At 38.1% G+C, this 23529-nt stretch overlaps 1 protein-coding gene across 1 annotated transcript in view; it reads right to left on the bottom strand.

Moving 5' to 3' along the window:
* EMB2771 (E3 ubiquitin ligase) overlaps positions 1-20316 on the bottom strand; it is a 119354-nt gene extending 99038 nt beyond the window's left edge. Inside the window, exons 1-8 of the mRNA XM_089168936.1 lie at positions 19893-20316; positions 19353-19416; positions 13465-13549; positions 11174-11460; positions 4809-4914; positions 4259-4419; positions 687-874; positions 507-576 (exon numbers count right to left, since the gene is read on the bottom strand). Coding sequence (XP_089025062.1) covers positions 507-576; positions 687-874; positions 4259-4419; positions 4809-4914; positions 11174-11460; positions 13465-13549; positions 19353-19416; positions 19893-20119 — 1188 coding nt within the window. The 5' untranslated portion in view covers positions 20120-20316. The remainder of the gene's footprint in view (positions 1-506; positions 577-686; positions 875-4258; positions 4420-4808; positions 4915-11173; positions 11461-13464; positions 13550-19352; positions 19417-19892) is intronic.
* Between the last annotated feature and the right edge of the window lie 3213 nt (positions 20317-23529).

Here is a 23529-nt window from a genome sequence, read left to right as displayed (position 1 = left end):
TTCTTTATTATAATTCTGCAGGGTCTGTTCTTCCATTAGTTTAGACCATGAGACCTGATCCCCGGTTGAAAATCTATTCTGATCAACCCACTGTCAGCTACAATCATTCTGCCATCTGAGGCCTAAATATCTGCTTCTGTGATCCCTGACTGGCTTTTAAGGTTCAGAACTTTTACGTTACACCCACCTCTTCTTACTTCCCACCTCAAAGTGATAATGGTAAATAAGATTTCTTGCATTTTCACTGAAACCTTTCATAAAGAAGTACCATAAGAGGACGAAACAATTCTTAGGTCCCAACATTTGTGAGAATTTAGCCAATTCATAATTAAAAGTATAAGAGCTATTCTGGAACCAGGACTAGAGTTCCCCCTCCCTTCTTGACCACCCAAATGAAATAGAGTTCTACTCAAGTGGGTAAGGGATTGAAACTGAATCAGATGACATAAATTTAACTTATCCCAAAGAAAATTCCAAATATATTCATTCGAAGTCATAAAACTTACATAAAGAACAAGGTTGTTTTCTGAAGCCAAGACAATGATGTCCGCAAATGGCAACAATCCAACTTTAGCTCTGGAATGAACATTGAAATTTGAATAATGAAAAGCTTAGAAGACAAGGCAAAAATGCAGGCTATGCGCAGCTTATAACACTTGACAGTAGACTGCAAGATACAACAGTACCTTGGTTGCGTCACAATCACAGGAGCAGCAGAAATTGCAGGAATACTCCAGCTCATGTCGGGTTTAATATCGAAGAGGATCTCATTACTCATCTCAACAGTTTGAAGCCTTACAGATAGCAGTCCTTTTTGGTCTTGGAGAAGAAAACAAATTATAGGAACACCATCATCATCAGTGGCCAGAAAAACCTGGGAAAGATTGCTGAATGAGAATGAATGCAACAGAAAGAATGAAAAGAGGTAGAACTATTAAGAAAATGTCAGATTGTTTTAACATTGAATTGAAATCTCCAACCCCACCTGCCTAACACCAAAGAAAGAAAGACTGACAAAATCCACATAAAACCTTTCAGAACTCAATGGAAATGCCTTCTTTAATGACCAGATCATCAGTATGAAGATCAGAAACGAAGAGATGTTCAAGCTCTCTCATTCTCTCACACACACACAACAAAGCCAAAAAAAATTCCATTTACGCAGCCAACCAATGCCACTGCCAAATTAATCCAGAAATACTGTATCCACAAGCCTCCAACCCAACCCAAGGGGTTCAAAGCTTTCCTCTCAACATAGTCATCCAACTACAGAAAATCATCAACCAGCCTCCAGAACATGACAATAAGCAATCCCCAGTCCCCACAGAACCAAAACAATCAAACAGGAAAAGAACTGCGATTGTGCGAAACAGAACGGAAGAATACTACTAAGAGCTTGAATGAAAGGAAAGTGTAATCAAGATTTTCCTTCAATTCCCCACAACATCTCCTTTCTGCCTCCTAGGGCTTGCATCCCAAGTAGAGAGCTCAATGCTATCTTGTATTTCCACACTTTTAAAGAAAACATCAGGTAGATTCATAACCACCTGGAAAAAGGAAACAAATTTCTAACACTGCCAAATTCTACAATTATCAGATTCTTTTACAAGCTCTAATTCCATTTCCATCTAGACTTCTAAACCCCTATAAATACATTAGTGGGGACTTAGATTAATATCCAAAATGACCACCTGCCGGGAACCAAGTAAAACCTACAAATCTACTTGATCACAACTTTCAGCATCAGGATTGCTTTATGTACTAACTTTTTATAAAGCCTCAACAATAATGCGGTCAATTCATGATGTATACAGTTCTTTAACTACTTTCTTTATTCAACTAGTAGGAACAACCTCATAAGACCCACAGCTCAAAGGGGATTAACTTCAATACTCCTTGTCATACTCAGTAATAACGATGTAACAATGATGTCCCAAATCCAGGGATTTTGAGGGAAAGTGGATATGTTTTGAGATATTGTGCACCATGGGCAATCCCATGGGTCCTCCCTCAGGGGAACAGCGCCTAGACACGTGTGTAGAGGACGTCTGTACTGTTTGGCTACAGTGCCAGGGAATTTTTGTAGTTGATTACCACCCTTACCTGATTGTACACTATGGCAGTTCACCTAGTGGCGAAGACCTGACCTATCAATGAAAGAGTGAAGTTCGACGAGGAGCCATTTATGTCTCTTTCCTTTGAATGCTTATATGTATAAGATCATGTTCATCTCAATGGGCTAAAGCTCAACCATATACGTCAACATTTTTCAGATGAAGAGTTGGGTATGGAGACGATAGAGTCCCAGATTGATAGAGATTTAACTAAAACCATAACTAGAATCTTCAATAAAGAGGCATCCTGGATTGGTCAATTTAGAGTTTTTAGGGCAAAACCAGGGTTAGGGTTGGAAAGACCTATGGTTTCATAATATGGTTATGTCAATGAGTTGGATCCATCAATGAAGGTTGGAGGTTTGTGTATGGTGGAATATTTCTGAATTTGAAAAAACAGTACTTCAGGATCAAGTTATTTTTGGTTTCTAGAAAGTGAACAATAAGGAGTCAAGGGATGGAGGTTTTTCGGTTCCTATGAATGGAATAGACTGAACTTCGGACCAAGTCACCCAATGGGGCATGATTGGTAAGAATTTGAGATTTCATGGGTCTGGATGCAAAGTTATGATGAATACACAAAATTAGAAGGTAGGATATGAACCTCTAAACTTAGGGCTTTTGATGGACATAAATGCAGCAGCTACGGATCGAAAGTCAAGGGATGGAAAGGAGATGTTTGGACATGATTTGGAGCCTATTTGATGGTGGGTTTAGACAGTGGATGTTTATATCTTGGAAAAACAATAGAACAAGGGGGAGAATTGGGTTCAGGGTTGTAAAGGATTAGACGAAGAACAAGGAGTTTGGGATGATTCAGCTTATTGATTTTGATGAACAGCAGGATGAAGATTACCTTGATTACCAGAATTTCATTGATCTTTAAAGAGTCTTACACAGAGACCAAACTTGACAGCTCAAGGATGAATAATTCAGTGGAGGGGGTTTGGGAATCCCCAAAAAAACATAAAAACAAAAATAAAAAAGAAGCTAATTCAAAGGCAATAATGCTCAAAACAAAATTCTTATTCAATAATCTTGGGCTCAGCTGAGTAGATCCACAATGCCTTACATAGAACTTAAACCCAGATTAGGACTGCAAATAGAAAGTAGGACCATAATTAACACGGGATTACCATTCATGAGAACAGTAACTTTAGAATTGCTGTTGGAATTACAACTTCAAACAATAACTAAAATAAACCAACTAATAGGCTAAACATATGCCTATGATTTTGGTGCAGAGTAAGGCTGTCTCTAGAGAGCCGAACTGCATCAGGAGGCTTAAATAAACCTGAAGTTTTTGAATTATAGGTTTGTGTAAGAAATTCAAAACACATAAGTTTGATGAATGAAAGAAAATAGAGGCTATTCTATACGGGACCATCCAAGGGCCTTCGAAGTGTCAAGCTATAAAAAGGAGCATTTTGCAAGAGGCTGCTGCATTAACAGATGTAGAGTTTAGCCATGCGTGGTAGCACATGTTTATTACAGATTGTAATTGGACTTATTTCCCATTGGAATATTGGTTAGGAGGGAATGCTCGCCTTGTCTGGCTTCTCCTTACCCCTCTTTCTAAAGGGGTTCTAAGAGGATACCTTTATTGCAAATTTTTTCTTTAATAAAAATTTTACTCAACAAAAAAAATTGAAAGAAAAAGGAGTTCTGTTAATACACCTCCATAGGTAGTTGCCACCTGCTATGCTGGGACTTTTGCAACCACTTTTACATCTTTACTTGTAACCTTATGGCTGGATGCTCATGACAGCAGTTGCCTTGAACCCTGTCTAGGTTCAGGAAATCACATGTATCCCTTTTCCCTGTCTAGGTTAAGAATGAAATGGTGTTGGTGACAAAGGTCTTGTCATGTTAGTCATCTCAACATTGTTTTTGGGTCAAGTGGTATATGTTGATGCCTTAGATGGGGCTACCAGGACCAGTTTCTTGGGTAGTTCTGATATCCTATTTAATCCACAGGAGGTGCTTGTCCTTGTACCCTAACATCATCCCATCAAAGCTATATCTTTCTCAAGTTTATTAATGGCTCCTACTATTTTAACAGACTGCCATTGCTCATGGACACATACACACACAAAAACATACTCCACCTAATTTCTAAATGAAATGACCAAGCAAATACACACCTTCCTAGCAGCGGATTGAGCACCTTTCCCCTGCCATATCCTCCTGAAAGAGAATTGTCTTGGTACCACCCCACAAGGAACCACATCAGAAGAACCTGCGCCTGTGGCTTCAATATTTGAGTTAGAAACTTCAACCAGCCATACAGAATGCTGCATTTTTCCTGATAAGACAGATTTACAGCAGATGTCAAAATTATAGGCATTTATGTCTGGGTGCATCTGGTTGCAATCGAAGTAGTGAAATGAAAAGTTGTTAGCCTCTGTCTCATTCCCAAAAATTCTAAGATTCTCAAGAGCTGTCATTGTCTTGCCTCTTTTTGAGTACACATGAGAACACAGTTTTACCCTCATTGTTGCTAAAAGAGGAAGAAAGGAGAGGGGGGGATGCATAAAAAGGGGGGCAAATTAAGATTACAACTTTTTTTTCAGTAACTTCCATTACAACAAGACTTTTTCCTTGTGAATACATACTTGTATGCAAATATTAAAGCTTGAATGGTAGACAACTGAGTTACTTTAAAAAATAATAATAATAGTAATAGGAAGGGACCTTTATTATAAGATGCCATTAGCGGGATGATTTCACTGGTCCAAATTGTTATTTCATCAAAATCTTTCATGGTTGTCAGTTTGCCTCTTTCTTCCACATATGTCACCTGACAAAAATCAACCATTTTCAGTATACAGGTTGCTATGCATATGCTCATGAAAGACATTAACTAACCTTTAGCAAAGACAGCAGGCAGTTTTAGAAATTCTAATTTTCACATAACACACTGACAAATGTTTTAAAAAAAAAAAGGAACTCAAGATCATCAGAATCTTATGATTTGGTGATATAACCAGGATTGGCAACCACGGGTAATGCATAATTTGGGCCCAAATCAAACCCCAAGTGGCAGCCCTATAGGGTGGCTGAACCCTATAAGGGGCAAACAGGTTGTTTCCCCAACCCCTTTGAAGTCCAAAATGGTCCTTAAAATCCAGAATCACTTTAGGAGTTGGGATCTAATTTTTCTTTTATTTATTTCAGTTAGTGGTTAGAGTTCTGGTATGTTTAGCAGTCCTAGTTGGAATTCTATTCTCAATTGGATTCATTCCAGAATAGGAAGTTAAGTTTGCAAGTCTCTTTAGGAGTTCTAATTGGATTCCTCTTTTAGTTATTTGAGTAGAGTCTTAGTGTGACAAGGAATTCAACTTCAAATAGAATTCCCTAGTTAAGTCCAAGTAGGTTTCTTATTTTTTGAATCCTAGTTGTTTTCCGTTATGGTAAAAGGCTATAAATATAGTCCACCTCCTATGTAATGAGGCACTTGACAATTATTGAATACAGAATTGATTGAAGGCATCAGTTGGAGCCGTGGGTTCCTAAGGAGGGAAGCCCACAGCTGCTGGAGCTGACTAATTTTCTACCATTGTCAAGTTTTCTCTCTCTTTCTCACTTGCGGCACACTGGTTGTTGTCCTCTTCAGCAAATTCTGCATTCCCCTCTCCTAAAACTAATAAGCAAACAGAAACAGCCTACCCTCTTCTTCCCCCTTCCATCACACCCTTCTTTTTTATTTTCTTGAATTTTCGGATTTTACTAGAGACCCAAAATTAAAAGTCAGATCTACAGCAATCTAACCGTTAGAATCTGTCCCAAACTATAAGAACCTCATCCCTCCAATCCTAGTAACCCTCCCTCTTAGCTTCAGCCCCCAATAGGACCAACCAAACCCTAGTCTACAAACTAAATTCTTTTGCTGCCCTGAATTCCAAAAACCCTAGAAACCCAAACCATACTTTCAACCATAACTTTCAAACCCTTCATCCAAAACCTAATTCCTTTTAGGATCATCCTCCCAAAGCCCTATTTAACACTCGACCCTAATCCTAACCCCCCCTATAGATTGTAGAACTTAAGAAACACTAAATTCGATAAACCCTAGCTTTGGGAATCAAATTTGACATTGAAATTTAACAAAATCAGATCTAATTCTCTAAAACCTTAACCCTAAAACCTACAAGCCAAAACACGTACTCAATTCCCCTCCACCCTAGAAACCCTCAGTTCCAAACCGTAAACTTTGAAATCCAGTTCTAAACTCTGGATTACAGCAAGGTTTTGAACTGAAGTTCCTATAATCCTAGACCCCTAGCCTACCCAAACCCATGCCAACCCTTTCTAAAACCCTAGAACCTTAGATCAGCCCAAAATCTACAACCGCAAGGTGTTTAGACCCTAAAATAGCAGCTGTCCACTGGAAAGTACCTGTAATTTGCCCTAAACAGCACAGTTAAAACCCTAAATTAGAAGAGGATCCTGAAGACTAGCCCCTGACCTGGGGTTGCATCATTTAGACTTTAGAGTCTATAATATCCACCAAACTGTGTGATGTAAGCCGGCCTCTCCCCCCCCCTTCTCGAACCAACAAATTGGACCCAAGAACCAAGCCCATTGGCGCACCATGTGAGCTGGCTGAACCCTAAAAGGGGTAGTTTGGTCATTTATCCACCTTTTTTGGACACTAAACAGGTCCATTAATTTTTCTAATATTCTAAGAGTCCATAGCTACTTTTGTTTTTTCAATGGGTTTAGAATTGAGAGTCCTAGTCAGAGATGGAATCCCAATTGGAATCAATTTTAAAGTGAGATTCCTTTTGGATAATTAGTTATTAATTTTGCTTTTTTTTTTTTTTTTTTTTTTTGAAGATTCCCTTTTAGTGCTTATTTATGTGTTGAGTTGTAAAGGTGTTGAAAGAACTGAATGAATCCTGACTTGTATCTGAAGGACACAGCAGGAGCTTTATTTATACTGATAACTTACCAAATACAAAACAAATAAAATCTTCCCAGTGTGGGAATCTTACAAGAAAGATATAATATCCTAAAAGATCCTAGCAAATCTACCCTCAATAAGGAAAGAACAGAAAAGTTAATGTTTTCTGCTAGGTGTTAGGAACAAAAGTAGAGGACAAAGAGGAAACAAAATTTTGAAACTCTAGGGATAGGGACTAATATGAAACATAATTGGAAATAGGATGTTTCGTGCAAGTCCACAATTGCTTTCTCAATGCAATTGGTAGGTACAAATTACGATCAAAAGAGGGGTTAGACGTATGCTCACCTTCATAGATAGGCTCATCTAGAGAAACCTATACTTCAAGATTAGGAGCTGAAGCTTCCAACTAGCTCGACACAAAAGGGGGTTCTCGCTACTTTCTTTGATAGGACCACCTATGACCAGACAAGGACACGGTTCGAGAAGGACCCAACATATCAGAGTGAATAACTGAAAAAGGAACAGTACTAGTAAGGTTTGAAATAGGGTGAACATGCCTAATACGTTTGGCTAAAATATAGGCCCCAAAATAAAAATCATTCCAATTACATCTTTTAACCAAATCTGGAAATAAATTAGACAAAATAGGTAAAGGAACGTGGCCAAGACGACAACGTTACTACAATAAAGTAAAAAATGCAGGAGAATTGGAAATAGAGGTAGTTAAAAGAGTTATTGGAGCCATCTAACAAATAGAGCCCCCGTTTTTGTCTACCAATGCCAATCATACACCTCGTTTCCAAATCCTAAATCACAAAATAAGAAAGGAAAAAGATTATTTTGCAGTTCATATCACGAGTAAAGCTACTAATAGATAAAAGGTTAGCCAAAAACTTAGGAACATGCAAAATAGAAGATAGAGTAAAAGACGGCAAATAGATAATAGATCCCTTCCCAGAGATAGAGGAGAGAGACCTATCAGCCGTTCAAACATCCTAAGCAAAAGTAATGGAGGAATAAGTATGAAATAAGGAAGGTGGGCCAATCATATAGTTGTTTGCCCCAGAGTCAATTATCTAGGAGGGATAAGTAGAATTGATACTATGACAACCGAAAATACATATGGAGGACTTTGAATCAGCAGAGGGAACAATGGCAGAAGCTACACTCGCACTGGAAGTCGGCGCTGGAGAAGATATGTCAAGTTTGGAGATCAACTAGCAAAAATGCTCGAGCTCGTCTAAGGAAAGAAGTGCTAAGGTACTCAGGGTGTCAGAACTACCTTGGTTTGCAGATGCTTGATTACTTCCCTTATTTCCATTATTACCTCCTCCAGAAGAGTTTTCAACTCATTGATGCGACTTCCAACACTTGTCTTTTGTATGACTCTCTTTTCCAAAATACTCATACTTCATTAGAGCGCAAGCATCACCAAAACTAAATCTAATGCTGCTAGAACCAGCAACTAATGTAGCCTTGTCAAATGTCTAATTGTGTACCATAGCTATTCTCCGACTGTCCTCAATGTCAACCATAGCATACGCTTGCTCTAAAGGAGGAAAAGGCTCCTGCAAAAGGATATGTGCTCGAATGTGATGATACTCTATATTCAGCCCTGCTAGAAAATTATACACTCTACACTTGTCTTCCCCTTCTGATAGGCGGCAATATCCACAACGTAGGATGGAATAAAACAGCTATAGAAATCAAGGGTCCGATAATAGCCTCGAAGTGTATTGTAGTATTGAGACAAGGTAAGCTCCTTTTGTTGTAACTGATGAATCTTCTTTCAAATCTCAAAACATTGTGCATCGTCCCAGCCTTGGAATGTTTCTTTGGCAACCTTCCATATAGTAGCAGCATCAGGAAGTAACTTTCTGCAGTACTTGATTCAATGGAATCACAAAGAAATCCCATAACCAAACACTCATCTGGCTCCCACTTGCCATAAACCGTACCAAGTGAAGAAGGTTTAATCGAAGTTTCTATGAAGATGGCCAGTCAAACCACGAGCACCAACCACAAAAAAAAAAAAGAAGGAATGAGACCAACGAAGATAATTGGTCCCATTAAGCTTAACAATGACCATCTGAAAGGGAGAAAATCATGATCCTGAGTAATAGAATAAACGGGAGGATCCTCAATACCAGAATGTACCAAAAGAAGCGGGGATAACTAGATTAGCCATCACAAGGGAAAAAAGGGAAAGAAAAAAAAAAGGAACATAGACTAGAGAAAAATAAGATTGGTAGGAGAACGGTGCCCACTACCAAAAATTTGGCATTAAAAATAATTTTTGTTAATAATTTTTGTGGAGGAGAAAATTTCTCAAAACATTAGGGACAAGGAGACAATGGCTATAGGACCATTCACAGGAACATACAAGAGGCCTATAGCCAATCGCAGGTTGAAAAAGGCAGTAAAAAAGGGATGCGAGGGCAATATAGAGGTTGGTTGGTTGGATCAAGACCCTTAAGAGCTTTGCTGAGTAGAGGTGATGGCTCCTAGAGGTATCACAGGCTGAAGGAAGGAGGAAAATAGGAGACAATCCCTCCTAGAGTATCGCCTAGGTCTGGCGATACTACTAAGAGCATCGTTGGGTGCTAGGGAGGCTGACTAGTGGTTCTAGGTGTATCAAAGGATGAAAAAAAGATGTTACACTAGAGGAAATAGGTTATAGAAAGGTTGGAAGGAGGTGACTTGCGATATTTTTTTTTTGTGGTTAAAATAGGGTGGTGCTTTACAATTGAGAGAGGAGATGAGAAAGATGCAGCGGTGGTGGTGGGGCTCAGTGATGGATTAGAGTTGGCTTTGATTCAATGTTGAAAGAATTGGATTAATCTTGACTTGTCTGAAGGACACAGCAAAAGCTTTGTTTATATTCTTAACAAATACATAACAAATCAAATCTTCCCAGTGTGGGAATCTTGCAAGAAAATATAAGATCCTAAAAGATGCAAATATATCCTCAATAAGGAAAGAACAGAATAGGAGAATAAATCAACTAAATCTACCCAAATCTACTCCAATCGATTCTATCTTACAACAAAAGGGGATCCTAATCTAAAAGGGATTCCCTAGTTGAGTCCAGTTAAGTTTCCTAGGTTGAGTCCAAGTCTATTTTCCTCAAGTGTAAGGCTATTAAAGCCCCCACCTCCTTGTAAAGAAACAAGTTGAACATTAATAAAATTGAAAACTTGGAGTTGTGGGAAGCATAGCCCACGATCTAGGTTGAGAGTTTAAGTCAGTTTTCTGCAAATTACAGCATTGTCTCCAAGCCTGTGACAGCCTTCTTCAACTCACTCTCAAGCCAAGAGCTCTACTAAACCAGTAAGTACAATCCCAGCCCCATACCCAACCCAATTACCCTTTCCTCCCCCATCGCAACCCCTCCCCCTTCCCCTAGCCCTTGCGGCAGCAAGCCCCCACCTTCCCTCCCACTTCTTTCTCTTCTTGATCTTGCGGCATTTGAGAAATTCAGAAAAAAAAGTCCAAAATCCATCCAAGAATTGAGGAACCCAAACAAGATCAGCCAAGAACCCAGAAACAGCCCCATACCTTCATCCAATCATCCCTAAACCCTCCCTGGACCCAACCACAGGCTTCCCTTTCCTACCCAGCCTACATAGGGTGAGTTTGGATATCCTATTACCAAATAAACCATCCCATCTTGAGTTCTGTTAAAACACTAACTTACCCTAAGCCTTTCCAAAATTATCACAACCCATCTAGGTTTTGTTAATCAAATTTTCTCCATATCTTTTCCTAAAACCCTAACCAACCCAAAATCCATCTTAGTGATTGTTAAAACCCTAATTGTTACCTAATCCATCCCACATAATCCTCAACTACAATTGTTAGTCCTTAATTGCTGGTTCACAAGGAGAGGATCCTGGAGTAATCCTAATTTTAGGATAAAATGGTCAAGTGCAAAAACTATGCCCAAAGACAACTACGTGAATTATAGAACACGGGAACTTCAGAAATAGAACCGAACAGATGAACTACAAGAGCATAGACTCTCTAGAACAGACATTCATGAAAATAGGTTATATAGAAAAGAGACTATCAAAAAACGAAGATAGACTAAAAAGAAAATTTAAAATGGAGGGTAACCAAGGAAAGGGAAAGGGAAAGGGAGGATGCATACCTGGGGTTCTTCAAGTGGATCTTTCAAAATAAGATGAGATGACAAAGTAGTTACATCCCCCTTGACAATATTATCAAATGAATTGAGTGCATTGAAAGAATTCTGTGGACTGTACCCAATTTCTCTTTTAAGCCGTAATAAATCACGGGCATTTGACATTGGAGTTGAAGATGGAAAAGTCAGATGGTTCAAACAGTTCCCATCAGCTGACTGTTGAAGGAGTAAACCACAAGGAAGAGGCCAGATAGATGCGATGCTATGAGGGAGAGGAACGCATACTTCTCCACCTGGACAAAATTTAACTCGTCAAAACAAAACTAAGCATGAACTTGAAGCAAATGATATGTAAGATTAGCGATATGTAAGACTAGCTATAGAAAATACAAAACTATCAGTTATCTGTTTTAATTGAACGAAGCATTCTAAAAATGTAATCAGCAAATGTTTGAGAAAAATAATATTCATTTAAAGCACATACATAATAAGATAACATATGCATTGAGCATAAATGGATTTTTATTTTGAGATTTGAGGTGGAGGGGGAGAGGAATGATGCAACAGACAAGTTTCGTGTGCTCTTTTCTTTTGGAACCAGCAACAATAAAAGAAATCTATTATTAATTCTCAGGAAGGATAAAATTACAATTGAAATAATAACACATCTCCCAAAAAAAACTAAAATGAAATACAAAAAGCATGCTTATGGTGTCTCGTGTTCTTCTTGAAGTGCACCTTTTTGTACCACATTGGAGTATTATTTAACCTAATAATTACCAACAGATGGCAGAGTTACGGGAGAACCAATTTAGTCATCATTGTACTTTATGTGACATGTATACTTTTTCCCTACTCCATCAAATCCCAGTCTTTTCTACCTGGGACACTTTTTCTATTGCTTTTAATGGTCCCTTTTATAATCTTTGTATATTCCCGACTCTGCCAAATTATCTTCTTCTATTTCTTATTTTTTTTCTTTTGTTTGGTTTCTTCATGCGTTTCAGATCTTTTTGCGTGTTTAGCAATTTTCAATGATACTATCTAATCCAGCAAGCAAATCAAAATTGTTCATTCTTTCTCAGTTTGCTAATCTGGATATTCATATTTCTCCTCCCATCAACATTAGTTCTGCAAAACTTTCTTCTGGGCAGGTAGAAGACTTTTACACGGTTAGTTGTGCTAAGTGCTAACCTAAACTATTTTTATTGATCTCTAAACTCGAAAGCACAATGAACTTATTCTCTTTTATGATAGTAATTCTTTCGAAATGTTGTAATGCTACCAGAAACAGGTTCTGTGTTCTATGCTGATAAAATCAACAGCCATACAGATTTGGCTCCCATCTCTTTACAACTTTAAAAGTACTTCTACTTAGACTTCAAATTCCATTCCTTAATCCTACTGGTCTATACCTGATTCCTAATTTCTGAACTTTTCTATTGTAACAGCGACTCTTACTCTTAATGTTAAGACATCCTTTGGTTTTTTTTCTTCTTCCATCTAATATTAAAAGAAGTTTGTTCCATAGGTTCTTTATTTAACTAATATTTTATAGGCATATCCTTTATGTGTAAGTTACACATAAATTATAGACATTCGTTGTTACTTGTGATTCCCTTGCTACCCACAGGAACTCTATTATCTCTCTCTTCTTCAATCCTCAGACTCTCTTCCCTCTCTTTCTTTACAAACATTTAATGACATCAGTAGCATCAAGTTCCAATACTGGCTTACTAATCACATAGATTTTGCAATCAGAGATTGATGGGGTTTCCAGATACCTAACTGCATAGGGAATTTAGTCTCCTAGTGGAAAAAGGAAACCAATACAGTCACCCATTCAGTTAGTCTCGACATTTTGGTCACTGACATATTTCTAGCATAAAAGGGACAGGCAAAGTAGATGGCATCTCACATTGTTCCTTTCGTCACCCCCTCTTGTATATATGTTGAAGGATATGTGATATGCTTAGACACTTCCAAATTTCAAAACCAAATCTGGCCATATACCTTCCCGTATATCAGTATTTTCCCTTTTATTTTCTGTCAGTCATTATCCTCACCCCTTCCCAAAATTCTTCACAGATTTACTCTACAAAGGGCCAACTCTCCTAGGGCAGAAGCTTAATTCATAAGCAGGGGACTCACGGCCCTACCTCTGTTACAAAATTTGGGCACTTCCTGGCATGCTATATATGGGGGAACAAAAGTGTCTTCTTGACTCCCCAAATTAACTGCAACATGAAATCTTCCTGGCCACAGAGAGAGATGGGATGATGTGCAAAGAAACTTACCTGATGTATTGTAGATTGTCAGAGTATCAATTTCTAAAACACAAAGGCAGGCTTCTGCTAAAGCACCCAGACGACACCAGCAGACCTAGAATAGAGAACCAATTCATCAAAACAATCCAGTATCCGAAAATTATAACGGAATTATAGATCAAGAGTGAAAAGGAGGGTACAATTTAAACCCTAGCTGGAAATCAAAACACAGAAAATATGGAAATGTTTGGGTTCAGTCTAGAACAATAATTAATGATTTTTCATTTTCAAGGGAAAGATTAATCGATGCCACAAGGAAATTTTAATGGCTAACCTATAAAGCCTTCCACAAGAAAATGTATCAACTTGATGGTTAGGATTACGTAGGACTTCTGATGCAGTTCGGCTGCCTAAAAACAGCCTATAGGTTTAGGTTGTTTAAAATTTTATTAGCCCATCCGTTGTTTTATTTCTTTCATTGTTTGAAGTCATAATTCCAAAAGAAATTATAAAGTCACTGTTCATATTAATGGTAATCCTGGGTAAAAATGTGAGTCCTAGTTTCCATTTCAAACCCTGTTTGAGTCTAAGTTTTAGACTTTCAGTCAGCCATTGATGCTATTAACATAGATGTAGCTGCTCAATTGAGCCCATGATTCATTTGAATACTAATGTTTTGATCATTGCTGCCTTTGAATTGGTTGTTCTAATTCCCAATCCCCCTCCACCCAATTCGTCGTCCTCCCTCAAACTGCCAAGTTCAATCTCCAGTCAAGTTGCCAGAAAATCTACAAGTTCAAGGACATCTTCCAGCCTTCAACCTTTTCTTCTTCACTAAACTGTAAGTTGATCATCCACAGCTCCTCGTCTTCTTCTCCTAAACCTCTACATCTCCAACCCTAGCTTTCCCCATTGTTTTCTTCAATTAGCATACACCCAAAATCCTCACAACCAGCTTTACCAGCAAAACAGCCCAAATCGGATTCGAGCATCCCCGTACTTCCCCTTGACATTTGATCCGAAGCTGGTCCAATGCTGGCCAACAAAAACCCCAAACTTCCAGTTTTATCTTTCTACCATCTAATTTGGTGAATTCATCATAAGTACACTTCAATGGTTCAACACCAGCCACCTATGAAACCTCAAACTTTGACCACCTCACCCTCTGCCCCATTATATTATAACTCAATCTAAAGATCAGACTACTCCACCTATCAGAACCCCAAAAACACCATTTCAGTTTCTTCAAGGGAAACCCTAGAATTCACCCAGCCAATTTACTCCAGTTCTGACAGATTACCCTCCCTTCTCTCCTATTAAAACCATTTAACTTTGATTGCAAAATGATCAACCAAAACCCTAGATTCCATCATTCTTCACCTTCTCAAAACCCATAACATTTACCCTAATTAGCGGTTAACTAAAATTCAGCACGTCTCCACCATCCAAACTTCTCCAAACCTTCTGATGTGAAACAGGCCCAAAACCCAGACCCAAAAGGCCCAATCCAAAGCTGGCAGAATGCCCCAGGGGTTTTTTTATCATTTTCTAGCCCTCATGGGGCTCAAGAACGGCTGGTGACCAGGGGCCATGGAACTATCTTCAGTTTTTGGATCGGAGCCCTCTAGGGGTAGTTATTGAGTTTTGAAAGGTCAAAATACTTACTCAAATTTAGAGAGTCCCAATTGGAATATATTTTAAATTAAGATTCCTTTTGGATAATTAGGTGTTATTTTCCAAGATGGTTTCTTCTATTTGTGGTTGAGTCTTAGGGGGAATATATTTTCAAGGAGATTCCATTAGATCTTTAATTATTTATTTAGATGGTTGAGATTATTTGTAAGGGGATCCTAATCTATAAAGAAACCCACTTAGGATTAGAGTGTTTTGTAGGCTATAAATAATCTGTTCTTTCTTTGCAACTCTTAAGTCTGGATTAATAAACTTTGTTCAAGAATTGCAGCCAAGAAGGTGCAGCAGGGTCCCATTTGGGTAGGACCTTGTGGTTGTTTAGTTTTCTGAAATCTCTCCCTTCTTCCTGCAATCCAGCAAGCAGTCCAGCAACAACAGTAGCTCTACAGCCTTCAACAAGTAAGTCCTGCCCCTCCCCCCACCCTGTGATTCAACCAAGAACCCTCACCCTCCTTCCCTCCTCCTTGTGCAAGCATCCCCAGCGCCTTCCCCCCCCCCCCCAAGCGACAGCTCCAAGAGCCCCCTTTCTTTCTTTCTTTCCTGTAGCAGTCTCCCCCCCCTTTTTCTGTTTCTTTCTAATTTTCTGTTTTCCCTTTTTTTATTACTGTCTGGTTCTTGCAGCTGTATTGAAACAGCAGGGGGAAAAAACAGGAAAGGAAAAGAAACAACTGAAACAGAAACAAAAGAAAAAGAGAGCAAATTGCAAGAAACCTACCTTTTTCTTTCCTAACCATGGGCCTTCCCTAACCTTTCCATTCGCCTTCCATTATTCCCTTGAGGTCTTCCTTTCACTTTAGGTTGTGCAAAACCCCGATCTTTTCTCCCTGGTAATTTTAGGTTACACTATAACAACCCATACCTCTTTCATCTAATTTCAAATTATATTGTTTATCCCTTATCCTAAAACCTTCCCACACCCAACCAGAGGTTTCCTATGAAGATTTGATACACCCCATATTTCTTGGTTACATCATTGATTTTGAACATCTCAAAACCATCCCAAGGGAACTTGTTAACACTTTAGGTTTTTCCCTATCATCCCATAGAACCCAGTAATTGTTTTTTACTGTTTCCCTCCAACTCCCATTGACTTCAAAGCAACCCATACGCATCCCATAAATTTATTGATTTACTTGCTAGAAGATTTTGGGCAAAATCCTTAATTTTAGGGAATCATTCCAAGGAACCCTAATCCTAAAATTGGGTTTCCATCAAGGTGCGAAATTTCACTAGTTTACCAAGATGACCGAAATTTCAGAATCTGCTTTAAAAATTTTAACCCTTAACTTTGGTGGGATTTTTAGGTTATTTTGGTCTGGATTTTGATGCCCAGCCTCATCTGAGGCCACACTAGGAGCATCATTTTTGCCTAAAACCTAATCCAAAGTGATGTTCTTGATTGGCACATGCTCAATTATATGCGGGCAAAACTGGAAGTCTGGAACATGAATTTTAACCAATGTAAATATGGATATTATGCAAGACAACAGTAAGATTCTCATTAAAATGCAACAACAACTACAAAAAGTAGAATTCAATACATAAGTATGTGTCAGGTTGGATCCATTTCCTAGGTCATGGAGGAGTACTCTAAATACTAGACATAAGCATGCCATGACATAATATGGATAAAGTCATCAATATAGTCCGTCACTAGCATAACTGGTTGTGTTGGTCATAATGGTTAGATATCCAAAGATGGAGTCCACAAATGATACACATGATCCATCTCCATTCCCATATGCAGACATGCTACCACAATCAGCAGATGAACCACCATATGTTGCACCACATCCATAGCCATAGCCATAGGCCCTATATAGTAATTTGGACAATAAAATTTGGATATACTTCAGATTTCAAATTGATAATAGGCTGTTAACATAGTGGCCTAAAGAGTCCCTTTGAGAAATAAATGAAGTAAGACAACCTAAAGTTACCTATTTCTAATATTGAACTACCACGAGAAGATGCAGAGGAAGTGTTGGAATCAGTAAGGCTTTAAGAGAAGGAAGAGATCAAGGAATACAAAAGGATACCATTCAAGGACTACAAATACTAAATACAAATAAAATCTGAGAAAAAGCAAAAGACAACACGAGGGAGATCTAAAAAGAGAGAATTCAAAGGGAGAGAAATGAGGAGAACATAGCATTTAATTGCTCACAGTGACAACACCTTGCAAACAACAATCATTTATTTCATCACTCTGCTGAAGCTGCAGGGATTACTTAAATCCATAAAGACTCCCATATAATAAAAATGAGAAACCTCTTTACTTCTTTAGGACTTATATAAGATACAAATGACTTATCGTCTCAACTCTCAACTTTAGACTCATTAAAACAAGAAATAACTATATTTTTTTTAGTAAGACTTCCCTTATTAAAGAACACGACATTTAAATAAAATACAATATGTGCTTCCCAATAGGACATATTGTTGAAACCCTATCTATCAGCCTAGTACAGGTAAACTTGTGAAAACACGAAGCCCAACTATGACAACAAACCAAGCTTCATGGCTATGATATGGTTTGGGGTAGATATGATTAGTTTTTCTTCCAATAGTTCTCCTTGCTTCAAATAATTCTGAGTTCATCTTCTCATTGTTGCAAATCAAAAAAAAAAAAAAAAAACACACCGGGGGCCCTTTTTTCTTCCTCTCAAGCCATTATCATTTTTTTTATTTACAAATAATAGCAAATTTCAAAATTCTTTATTTTTTTTTTTTTTATTATTTATTGTGGGGAGAATTTCTTCTCTTCATTTATGCACAAAGTGGGGACTTAAAATTTCTACCAAAAAAGTTTACTAAAATTATGGTTAAGATGAGGGTAATAGCAACACATGTTTTTATAAAAATCATACTTTCTCCTCACGCTCACTATATTTACAATAATTTTTTATTTTGACACCAAACTTATTTTCCATCCCAAAACCCCCCCCAATAAACAATGGACAATAAATGATCCCACAAAGAGCCTAACCCCAGAAAGAACTTTCCCAAAACCAAAAACCAAGGACCAACCCCCCAAACCCCAATTATCAAATTAAACAAACTACAGTCGAACTCAGTAATCTGCAAAGAATGAGCCTTTTAAAAATTGAAAAGCTAGAACCCCCTGAACAACCTTTCTCCAGGTCAACCTAGATGTATTTTCATACCCTTCAAAACCAAGGCATGGGTACTGCGTGGATCCATATCTCCCTGTAATGATTAGTAACCTTCTTGCTTGTACGAAAAGACTATATTTAGTTTTTCACTGTTATTAATAGATTACCAGTCTTAAATAGCAAAGTGTATATTAATTAGTGAGGGCAATCACTCAATATTTTAGAGAGAAGTTTAAAAAAAAAATCTATTTGTTCTTCTGGAATGCCAATTGTTATCAGATCTTCCAATCATAATATAAACTTCGCATCCTCTGTTTCATGATATTCACGCAATTTCCGATATGAGAAACCAAAACATAATAGTAAGTTTTGGTACAAAAACAGAAGTTGCTATCAGATGTTGGGTTATGCCACTTGGGCCTGATCAAATATTTTGGTTAGGTTATCTTCTTAAGCAAAAATACCACTCTTCAGTGATCCAATTATATTCATGTAAATAGATCCATTATTGCAAACAAATTTCAGCAGTTTACGGTATCAACTTTTTTTTTTTTTTTGTAGATTATGGTATCAACTAAACACCTACGTCCAATGATTTCATCATTTCAGTGATTTTACAGATTTCAATGGTAAATCTTAATTTCACCTAGGGGCAGGCGTATAGGCTTATTTGTTGAAATTCAAGTCCACAAACATCTTGAAAATAAGTGTAAAATGCAACCAGAATTTCAATGTATGGAAATAGTAAGGAATAGATTGGTGGATTGAATAAGGACTATGGACAGGACTCATGTCAAGCTTGGCCTAAGATTAGTGCAACAGTAAAGGGAGATAATTACTTATAAAGGATGTAATTTGGCAACTAAGATGGAAGGACCAATGGCTGCACATCAAGCATAAGAATGACCCAACAAATATATAAAAACTGTAATAATACACCAAGTAATTTCAATTTTGTCCATGGCAGGCTGTCATGGAATAATAGAAATCTATAGAATAAAATGAAGCAACCATGGAAGTTCTCAAATCATGATCGATCAGATTATAAGTTCTACAACACCCAGGCAGATGTCATAAGTTTCCACGGAGCAAGGGGTGCTAAAGACATACCATAATGATAGGAGAGGGTAGAGTGTATCTTTTTAGAACTCGAGAACCAGCACTCCATATTATCCTGAGACAAATGAATATACAATTGAAAAGAAAAAGCATAAACAAGACCATGTAAAGAGAATAATAATGAAGACATGAACCGCAGTATATAAATAGGGGAAGCTAATCCACATTTTCATCCCAAGTGGACAATTAAAGGGTCAAAATGAAAAATAACAACTTGAAAGCCGAGAAGGAGGGGGAGGGGGAGGGGGAGGGGGAATAAAAGGAATAAGTGTGAATTTATATCACTGGAAGGTTCTATGCAGCATATCAAAAGTTACAATTCCAAAAAGATGTCACCTTTCTAATCCTAGAGGATGCTAAGCAACTGCACAGAAAAATCAAGGACGCCAACTAAGATGTTTAGACATTGTTCAGGTGGGAGCTATCTCTCTATTTTACCTTTTCTACAAAATCATGACACCCCCACCCCACGTCATTACAGTTTTGGCCACACATGCGAGCAGCAAGAATTAGAAATCCAGATGAATTTACCTGCTCCCTCTGATGAAGAGCTCATGGTCGCTTCGATCGCACGAAGCAGTCTCTGAAGAATCGAAATCGGAAGTATCGTCACTATCGCGGGCTATTTGAGGGTTGAACAGGAAGTAATCGTATTTATCAGCTACATTTTCAACAGGCTTCCCATCCAACGCTTCTGCAATTAAGCCGAAGGGTTTGAACTCGCCCAGAACAGTTAGATGACGAACTTTAATCGACATTTTCCGAGCTATTGCTACAGGTATGCGAAGGAACTGAAGGAGGGACTAACAAGTATTAAGTAGTAACATCTGTCTCATTCTCCCGCCCTTTTCTTCTCTGCTTGAGAGAGTTCAATGACTTGAATAACGTCGAGCGCGGAAAGGTGTGAGGTAAACTAAACCCTAGTCCTTGACGTTCGTAGGGTGGGCTCGGGGCCTTTGTGTGCACCCTGTTTCCAAGTTCCAACCTAGACTTCTATATTGGACATTTGGACGCCGATACTGTAAATCGGTTTCGGTTCGGTCAATTCTTTTAGAATCTTTAAAGACACTAGGTCTGGCTCAGCAAGTTGGGATCCTTTACCCAGATTGATAAAGCATTTATGTTCTCCTCGGATCCTTTCACTATGGTTGCATTCGTTTGCAAAGATAGGGTGGAGAAAAAACATGTGGGTTTCATGTATAGTGGAGTGATGGAAAAAGAAATGAAAAGGTTTTGTGGAAAAATGATAGTATTGGGTCTCATTTTTTACTTTTCTAAACTTTCCCACAAAGTCCCACCAAATTTGTGGGGTTTTAAAATGACTTAAGGTGAAAAAATTGGGTTGCCACATCACCAAATAAGTTTCATTGATTCAAGAAAAATTGTCTCTCACTTTCCCACCCAAAACAACTAAACGATCTATAATTTAAGAATTTAACGAAAAAGTAAGAAATCTAGCATTTTTTAAGAATTTTCCCACCCCCACCCCACCATTATTCCAGCAAACAAACGCAACTGTAGGACTAAACCCTAGTCCGTAACAATCTACATGTTTTGTAAGGGCTCATTTTGGTTCATCTTATCATTGTTCCGAAGTGAGCCCTTTCTTCAAAAAATGTAGTGGCAATCACATAAATCAATGGAGTGATTGGCGGATGCCCAACTTACAGGGGATCAATCATCCTGAAGTACATACATCAAAGAGGCCGTCTTCCATGAATGCCGTTATTAGTTTTGATTCAAAGACATGGAACAAAATCTTACTCGAACAATGGTGGCCTACAAAGTATGTTCAAGCAGTTTGCAGCATTTAGTTCATGTTGAGGAAATGAACGATGAGATTATTTGGTATCATACTTCTTCATGTAAATTTATGTCGCTTTAGCCTATCGATTGGGAGATTAGAATCCTAGCACTAAAGATTCCAAGGTCTGGCTTTGGCATTGGCATGTTCTTGTTGCTCCACAGTCCACATTCAATATTTTATATGGAAGATTCTTTCAGGGATGCTTCCGACTCCATGTATTCTTCCTAGATAAAGATGTCAAATCCCAATATGTGATTATACTCAAGCAACAATAGATCACACATTTTTGCATTGGTGCTAGTTAATCTAACTTGGTTGCTACTGGGAATTAATGGAATCACTTAGACATTGTTTGTTTTGCTAAATCTGAAGAGGGTGGGAAAAAATTAATTTTTTCATGAAATTCCAAAGTATAACTTGTTTTGTTCGATGGGATGAAAAAGTTTGTAAAAGTTGGTAACTTGTCTGCTGATATGGTATATTACTTTTTCAACAGCATCCGTTTCATTTTCAAAATCCCACATATTTCGTAGAACTTTGTTGAAAAGCGGGGGAAACGACAAAAGTAATATCTAAATTTGAAAGTTTTCTACCAAATCCTTTCATTTCTTTTCATATTCCCCCCCTACCCCACTACATATGGGTCTTACATGTTTATTTTTTCCATCTCTTTTTTTTCCTACCTCACTTCAAATTCAACAAATAAACGATACCTTGGAGTTCAACAAAATAGTTCATCTAAGACTTTATACTCAATTCTAATTAAGATGCAACATCTCTTCCCAGGCCTATTGTCACATCCACCCAGCTGGAATCGGATCCACCCAAATATCTAAGGAAGTGATCCATAAGCACAATATCAAGTCTACCATACAATTCACTAACCAATGCACAAAATAACACAATCATGAGCAAAAGAGCAATAAATCTAATATAAGGAAATGTAATGTCTCAAAGGAATCTCAAAATGATGGGAATAATGAAGAAGACTAGAAGGTTAGATATGTTCCAAGTCAATATATCAAGTATTTAATTATATTATTAGTTTATATTTCAAAGTCCCAACAACGAACTAAGAGAGTCACATCCTTATTAATTGACACGTAAGAGCATTCTCAACAACCACATGAACAACCGTGTGCTGCATAGTCAACATCTACAGATGCCTTGAATAGAGTCCGGATCAGCTCCCCCTACGCTTCCTGACCACAAATATCAGTGGGGCCCACAGTGAAAAATACTTTTTGGAAAAAATAAAAAAATAAAAAATTTCACCAATGGGACCCACTGGTATATGTGGTAAGGAAGCCATGGGGGAGCACTCTGTGCTCCCCCGACGGGGAGAAGATCCGGATTCCCTTAAATACACCTCTTGCGGCAGAATTCTCCAGGGTCAATGTCCCATCAAAAATTGCAAAGAAATCTGAAAAATAAAAAATCACAAGAGATGACTTCCACAACACTCAATGGGACAATCAACAACAAATTTCCACGTATTCAAAACATGAAAAACCGAATGATGATAAAATGTTATGCAATGCAGCGATGTGCCTAAACTCTTACCATGCAAGTCTCCAACTAGGCAGACACACATTAAGGTACGCCACCAGCCTCCTTTGGGAATTCTTACATAGACCCCAACAACTTTGACCAAATTGGGCATTATGACCAAAGTATAAGGATATCAATTTAGTCATCAACCATGGCTAGAGATTAAGGGAACACTCTCTCGCCATGACAATTGGCATAAGAACTAATGCGTGTCAGGGAAACATCTAGCCCAATATGAAGTCATCTACTTAATCACGTCATTATAGGTTTAGATACATTTCCTATGGCATCGACCAACTCAATCCAGTATCCTTACCTATATAGGGTTGACGTATTATATGGCTCCAAGCAACTAAGACTACGCCCCCTGCAACCATATTGGTCATCCACATGGGGGAAAGCTCCTATGTCTTTTCAAGAATTGGTTATCGGTCTTGAGCACCCACGAGCCCAACCTTACTATATGCAACATTACCAATGAATGACCCCCATAGTATGGTTGTATCCCCTCACGGCTTGGTTAATGACCTTAGGCACCCACCAACCTAATATCATTGCCACAGGTCACTCAACCTCAATACCCCCGCCGATAGGGTAATAACATGATGGGGTTTTACCTAACCAATGCAAATAGACATCTTAGATATGCATCATAAATTGTATGGTCATTATAAGGATTCGAGGGCAATGGTCAAGCCACAACCCTATGTCAAGTCCATAAAACCTTTAGTTATCCTCATTCAGTCCATAACACAACATGATTAAGCAAATTAAAGATAAAACATGATTTTAGATAATTTCAGATACATT

Source organism: Hakea prostrata, chromosome 1 (assembly GCF_041222555.1).
Source record: "Hakea prostrata isolate BN-2017 chromosome 1, UWA_Hpros_2, whole genome shotgun sequence".
NCBI classification, from domain to species: Eukaryota; Viridiplantae; Streptophyta; class Magnoliopsida; order Proteales; family Proteaceae; genus Hakea; species Hakea prostrata.
This window is presented reverse-complemented; position numbering and strand designations above follow the sequence as displayed.